Below are 7,688 nucleotides of genomic sequence, written 5' to 3' on the forward strand. Positions count from 1 at the left end.
GGCTCACAATAACGCTTCAATATACTAAATTATTTGTTTCTTTAAGCTCTACATAATGGTTTGGAAAGTAATTGTGAAATTTTGTGTTTTTAGGGTCAAAAATGGGAAAAACCTATTTTTACCCCACAAAACCCCCATTCCCATAGTCCGATCATGCTGGTTCGCAAACTCATTTAAGTTTATCCTGCTTTACACCTTTAAACCAAATTTCATCAAAATCGGACAAAAATTACTCAAGTTATCGCGCTTACGGACACATATATACATATATAAAATTTTTAACGAATGGTGTTTTTGGGACATCAAAATTAAAAAGTAAATCGGTCCCGGGTCTAGGTCTTACCATGCCACCTACGGTAATAGCTTACTTCCCTATAGGGAAATTTGCTAAAACCATGGTAGCAGTAAATATGTCATGAATTAATACATTTCCTGCTTAATAGAAAATACTCTAGCCTACAAATAATTAAAAAAATTAAAAACTTGCTTTGCTAATATATGTTTTTTTTTAACATCCTCGTCCAGTGGTTGGTTTAGGAGTCATTTGAAACACACTTCACCAATATTTTACATTTGTCCCTGGCACATTGTTTTTTTTTTAAAGGTTTTACACTTAAATTTGGTCTTGGCATCTTTTTGTCGTGGGCAGATGGTGCACCGTGCCTTTTTCACTGGGAGGCTAGCTCAGTGAATTGTATGGTTGGACATCTCCAAACAATTGGTTTACAGATACTGTACTAAGTTTTTTGGCAAACTTTATTATGAAAATTATAAATAATAAATATGCTATAAAATTTATTAATACACTAACAACAAAAAAGTCTCATATCAGTAAATTTTCTTTTGTGGCAGCCACTTCATCAGTTGCGCTGAGTCAAGTGCGAGTGAAAGTACCAGACGCAGTGCTGTATGGAGAGCCGGCAGTGCTCCATTGTTTCTACGATCTTGAGACTGATTCGCTGTACTCCGTCAAGTGGTACAAGGTATTTTATGACTTCACTTTATTGCTTAGCGACTCAAAATACGCACGCACTCAAGTGTCTATCACTGTCTCGAAGAATAATTGATAATTGATACAGTAATTGAAGTTGAAACAGTTGAAACAAGCATACTCTCATAAAAAGATGTAAGGGGTGCTGCTAGTCAATTAGAGAGTAGAGTTTTTTTCCTGAAGGCCTAGTTTCAAATCCTGGTTATGTGGTAAGGATCAAAGGATCACCCAACTAGAAACTTGAAAAAAGTATTAAAATTCATTTTTCTAAACATTGTTAAGTGTTTTTTTTTTTTTGAGAACTAGGAAAAATCACTGCTAAAATGATCAGAACATTCGCAGAATTTATTATGTTATCCTGTTATGTTCTAGGGCCAGCAAGAATTCTACAGGTTTACTCCCAGAGAGAACCCTCCTGTGAAGATATTTCCCATCCATGGAATGCCTCAACTGCAAGTCCAGGTTAGGTTTACAGGATATTTTTGTAATTTGTTTTGTGAATTCCACAGCACATTTGAGAGTTTTAAGTAAGAGTATGTATAACATTATTAGCTTGTTGGTACCTATAAGGTGAACCAAATTTATAAACGTCATTTTTATTGATCAATTTGTATTGGCCATTTTAAAGACCACTGGGTTCAGAAAGCCATAGTAGGCTCAAACTGGCAAATTTTGAATTTGAAACTGAATACTCAAACCAATAAAAGTAGCTGAATGTAGGGCTTGCCCACTAAGCTTAAAAAAGTCTTATCATCGGATGCTCCTAAGAGAATTTAGAATCTTTTTGATTGTTTGTAAACAGACTCAGCTGTCACCTTGATCATTATAATGTCCTATTAGAATAATCAGCTGATCTTAGTCTGGAACAAACCTGTCTCTCATTCATTCAACACCCATCCTCATCAGTCATCCTTCAACTTAAAATACACACCCAAATCTAACCTGTTCACTCGGCAATTTTTCTTCTAAGTCATGCTGAAATCTACATGCAAACTTGAGTTTGACTGTTAAATTCTCTGTGTTTCACAAACAGTTGAGATCTGCATGTTTAAAAACCAAGATTCGTAAGAATAGTTGTAAGAAGGTTATAACATAGATTATAATCATCTTCTAGACCCCGATCTATATTCACTATCCAAGACCCTCATTTTGCCGTCTCTGAAATAATGCGTAAAACATTTCCAGGATCCAAGGATGTAGTGGTAGGACATTAAAATTTAAATAATCTCTCGTACAGGAGGTAGAGTCTAATAGAGAGCAGGACTTTGGTCCCTGAGGTTCCTGTTGAACCATCCTGCAACAATCCTGCTGATCACCAATAGATTTTATCTTAGTAATATTGTCGCGACCGGAGGGTCGCATGGAGGCATGGAGATGCCTTATAGAAAATAATGTGTAAAACTGTTCCAAGAAGCTTAGCATCTTAGGATGTAAAGGCAAAATAAAATACAATCTGTTGTACAGGAGGTCAAGTCTAATGCCACCCAGGTGACGCTTCGCAAGGTGTTGCCAGTTATGTCCGGCCACTACAGCTGTGAAGTGTCAGCTGATGCTCCGTCCTTCCAAACTGCTTTGGTCACCGGCAAAATGAAAGTCGTCAGTAAGTACAGACTTTATCTGTCTTTTTACTTTCTATACTGTACTTTAGAAAATTCAAACAAGTGACTCTACAATGTAAGGACTATAAGGATGTTATTTCTTTAAATTTAACTTAAATCTTAACATTTTTACATTGTCAGACAATCGCTATGAACTATAACCCTAATTTATGTCCATACAACATTTTTATGGTCTTCAGACTGTAAAGGCTCTTATAATTTGTATGTGACTAGCTCCACCTCGACACTCGCCCTCCCTGCATGGTTTGAGGCCGAGGTACAGAGTCGGGGAAAGACTCAGGGTTAACTGTACATCAGCTGAGAGTCTTCCAGCTGCCAACCTATCTTGGCTCATCAATGGACATCAGGTGTGCCAACTTAAACCATAAGTGCATACTATAAATATGTAGTATAACCAGACTTCTCATCCTATTATAAATTCGGAAGCCTGTTTTGTGTTGGTAATGTTTGAGTGTGTTACATTTAAATAACTTCTTATCTTATTCACCTATCAAGGGTAAACTTAACAATTTGTGCTTCCTTTGGATATGCTGTAGGATACAAACAGTAAACAAACCCACCCTTTTACATGGACCGGACAGGACAAACCTTAAACTGTCTTAAGCTGATCTTTAAAGATGATAAATCCACTATAGGAGCATGTTTTATCTATGATGTATTGGTAAGTAGGGTCTAATCTGTTTGCGTGTGACTTTTTCATTAAGTAACTCATTTACAGATCCTCAATATGTAAAATCTTATATTTGAAATTCAGGATAGTTGTGATAATGAAATACAGTGGAGGTAAATCCTGTTGATCCTAGTTGCTTGTTTGAGCAATGCATTTATATACTGTACATAGGCATATACTACTCAACATTCTGACTATAAATATGTTAGAATTAAAATAAATATTTAGAAATATTGTTTTTGCTTATTGATACATATAGCTTTTCTGTGGGCAATGATAAAAAAAGTTAATGGAAATAAAAGCCTAACTGATTTTCCACACAAGAAAAATGTCAAAGTCAAACTTAAATATTTACTTTTATCTGCTTAAACATCAAGGATCGTTTGTATAGGTAACGGCAGTCTAGTTTAATGTGTTTGTATTTGAATGTTGAAGGTAGATGAACGACATGCCAGAGTTTATCACACAGTTAGTGGTGGACTGGGAGACCTGGAGACTGTGACTAGCATACTTGAAAAGTCTCTGGTATCACAAGACTTCAACAGCAATAGCAGACTAAAAGTAATGCTGTATACTTAATTTATTTCTTTACAAACTTTTTAGCTACTTTTCTATACTTAAAATGTTTGATGATAGCCTCACTCACTTCCATGGCCATTTATGCCCAAGGCGGGATTTTGCCGCACCAACAACTGCTATCCATGTCTCTCTATCTTCTGTCTCTTCCACTGCTGCCTCCCTTCTCTGACGTCCTTAACCAATCCTCTTCTATTTTCTGAACAAGAAAATATTCTCAGAACAACACTTTTGTATAATGTGTGTCAAAAATCATAAATTCAACTATACAATAAATAGAAATTTGTCACTCTTCAAAAGTTTATTGTCTATGCGGAAAATCACTTAAATACTCCTTAAAATGTAAAAGTTTATTGAAGAAACCCCTTAAGGTGTATGGGCTGTAGCTAATAATTATAAGTTGTACATGTAAACTTTGTACACTATGTGCCAATAAACATGATTTGATTTGTACAGATTCGCTGCACTGCCAGTATACTGAGCGTGTATTGGAAAACAACAGAAAAAAGTGCAGAGTTAGAGAGGCCAAAAGATCCCCGAAAGGAACATCAGCCACAACATTCACAACCGAGCGTTCTGCTGAACCTTAAAACTGATGTTGGGACCATATCTGATGTCATGGGTGGGTAAAACAATGTTAAAAATGTACAAAATTATACGTTTACATATTTCAATTTCTCAGTTTTAGTGACAAAAATCTAAAAGAAAACAAAAAAACTGTTTTACTACCTACTGAGCTTTTACTGAGCTTTACCTACCTATGGGTGCGAAATTGTAGGATGAGTGAAATGTATTATAATAGAGTAAATGCTAGTTTGGCGCAGCTCTCACACAGACCAATAATGCAGTTTACTTGCTAGGTCTGGTTCATATTTCTTGTATACAGTTTTAGCCTAGTCAGTTCTGTAGTTTCACCCAGAATAACACACAAAACTGCCTTTTTCTTACTGTGATAAACAGGAGAAAATGTGGTTCTTCATATATTGTTTGCCACCCCAGTTTCAAAAACTTGGATTTTATTAGATTACTTTTGTTGTTGTTTCCTGTGTTCTTGAGTAGGTAAGATATATGTGTCACCCTATGCATTCCACCAGCTTGTAAGTCATCTAAAAAGTGTCTTCATATCACAAACTCTTTAGTCTATTATCAAAAATATTTACAAATGTGCGGTCACTCGTATTGCGACAGTATCGATCAAACGTGACAACAGACACACGGCAAGAGGACTTTCCAGGTTCACTGCAACAAACTATGGCAACACTACAGAAATCAAAATACACCCGCCTGACTGTAAACCAGTAAAGTCCAAACTACCCTCAACCGTCCAACACCCCCACCCCAAGAAATGAAACGGAGGAAGAATGATCTCCCACCATGACATCACTGCGTCCGTTGTCGCATTATTGGATCGACCCTAACACGATACTAGTGACTTGTAAATATATATACTATAATGTTAGTGATAAGAAGACAGCTTCAAAAGACCCTCTGAAGATGCCAAACTAGCTGGCGAGATGCATAGGGCGACAAAAACATCTTACCTATCCAAGAACACAGGCAACAATAACAGAAGTATTCTAAAGTGGTGTTTAGAAAAAATGTCACTGTACCGATAGTTATTAATAATATACATATTTCTCTGATGGGTAAAACATTTTTAGACTACATTGTGTCACAAGTGACAATGATGGAAATACTTACTTTTAAAAAGTTATGTGTCTAATATTTTTTTTTAATCAGTGTTAAATTTAAACCTATTTTGGAATTTTTCCAGAACATGAACCTACAAGAGTGACTGTATTCCAGTCTTCTAGTGGATGCATTTTCACCCCTTTTGTCTTATGGCAACTCCTCAACTCTATTTCTTGGACAATTCGCATGTTCCAATACAGTTTTACGCTGACATAAGACTTGATTCTTATGATTTTGTTGTACCTGTGATGTGTAGAGTAAAGACTGTTAGATGAAAACGTCGTTGATGTTAACATTAGTAAATATTGCTTTGCCAGCTATTTTTACAGTAAAAAAATTGACTTGTGTTCAGTGCCGGATTTACCATCATGCCAAACAAGCAAAAGTGCAATAGCCAACTTCAAAAGGGCAACTGAGCCGCAGTGTTTTGTACAAAAACTATTTTCTTCAACAGTTATATTTTCAAAGATTAATAATTTGACACAGTGCGGACAGCGATGATGATGCGCTGTGATTGTCGAAGATGTTAAAGATTTCACCGCGGTTGCAAGAGAAGTCCACCTAAGGAGTGGGGGCCAGATTAATTTGGCTTAGGGCTGCAAGTACGCTAAATCCGGCACTGCTTGTGTACATTGTGAGCTAAGGGTCGTTTCAATGTGTGTAAAAACTAACCCGATAGAAAATTGTTGTCATTGAATGTTGACTGTAGCTTATTGAATCCAAAATATTTGAATGTTTTGGTAATAACATTGAGTGTAATAAAAAATATTACTTTGAGCCAAAAAAAATCTTCATAGTGGAAAAATAAAAGAATGTAATATTAATAAGCATTTGAAGCAAACAAAGGCAAAAGCTTACTAGTTAATTAATGGCAAAATGTGTATTATTTTGTAGTATCATTGGTATATTTATTTAGGAACTGGGCAATTTTGAACTATGAAGTATTCTGAATGACTTTGTGTGATGTATGTTTACTACATTGAAATGTATGTGAGAATGAAATAAGACTGATATTTATGATTGTAACCGATGCATGTAAAAAAATGTACTACTATTTATTGCCACTATATAACTTGAGCAGTGTCTATTAATATAAGTGTGACAATATCAGTACAGTATCTTATATGTAATGAATAGTAGTCCTTCAGATGACATTAAGCACTCAATCAAGAAAATATGATATAGGATGGAATTTTTAATGGATTTTTATGATAATGAAATATCTGTAAGTGCCACTATAATAGTTTTGTTAACTTTTTACTAATATGAACAATACTTTTTAGCACATGAAGTCATGGAATGAAAAGATCAGTGAATTGTATGTCAATTAAATAAGTGTTGATTGGTATTTTCTATGTTTATAACCTCTTTATAACCAAATCTAAATTGAATTTTGTCTTTTCATTGAAATATTTATTTTGAGATGTTTGCTCCAACGTGATATCAAGAAATCTAAGGAGTTTGATTTACAGTATTTTGCTAATACAGGTTACTTTAATGGGGGCTTCAATCTTCCCAATGAATCTATTTATCAATTTTCATCCGGACTTTACACACTTCACCATAACGCTTCTACAAGGCAGCATTTAGCCATTAGACATTCCATCACCTTGTTTAAGTTCTTGCAAGTTTTTAAATAAAATGTTTGTGGGTTGAATTAAGCCCAAGACGGAGTATAGTGATGTAAATTACCGGTACTGATTTCAGTCTGATGTACCAGATCGTTTACCAAGTCAACCTCATTTAAAAAGATAATTTCAGGCGTCACTCACCTTTATGAAAACAGGAGAACTTAGTTCTTTGTCAAATGTCACTACAATTAATTGAACACTCACAAACACGCATTTAAAATACAAAAATAAAAATAAATACTAGACACAAGTTCTCAGTTCTGACGTTTTGCCACACCAAGTCGACGTACGGCGTTTTCAAGGTACTTCTCACACAAACTTTGTGAGCGCCTAACCAGGACTTAGTCCTTGGCCACAACTCTTAATGGATGTAAGACCAACAAATAAACAGATTTCTGGAATCAAGATCAAAACAGCAACCGTCAAACACATTACAAATCGTCAACACATGTTGTCACAAATACTGGAGACTGTGACAACATAGTTCCAAGGTGAATTTGTTTTGTAAT

The 7,688-nt window shown here is 35.2% G+C and overlaps 1 protein-coding gene across 1 annotated transcript in view; it reads left to right on the forward strand.

Annotated features, from left to right (window-relative positions):
* Positions 1-6,883, forward strand: part of LOC128985634 (junctional adhesion molecule 2A-like) — a 58,649-nt gene extending 51,766 nt beyond the window's left edge. The window contains exons 2-8 of the mRNA XM_054405363.1: positions 853-983; positions 1,364-1,453; positions 2,456-2,591; positions 2,824-2,957; positions 3,716-3,841; positions 4,313-4,478; positions 5,631-6,883. Of these exons, the coding sequence (XP_054261338.1) occupies positions 853-983; positions 1,364-1,453; positions 2,456-2,591; positions 2,824-2,957; positions 3,716-3,841; positions 4,313-4,478; positions 5,631-5,764 (917 nt within the window). The 3' untranslated portion in view covers positions 5,765-6,883. The remainder of the gene's footprint in view (positions 1-852; positions 984-1,363; positions 1,454-2,455; positions 2,592-2,823; positions 2,958-3,715; positions 3,842-4,312; positions 4,479-5,630) is intronic.
* The last annotated feature ends 805 nt before the right edge of the window (positions 6,884-7,688 follow it).

Source organism: Macrosteles quadrilineatus, unplaced genomic scaffold (genome assembly GCF_028750875.1).
Source record: "Macrosteles quadrilineatus isolate MER2022 unplaced genomic scaffold, UCM_ALF_1.0 Scaffold_2__2_contigs__length_208266976, whole genome shotgun sequence".
Classification (NCBI taxonomy): Eukaryota; Metazoa; Arthropoda; class Insecta; order Hemiptera; family Cicadellidae; genus Macrosteles; species Macrosteles quadrilineatus.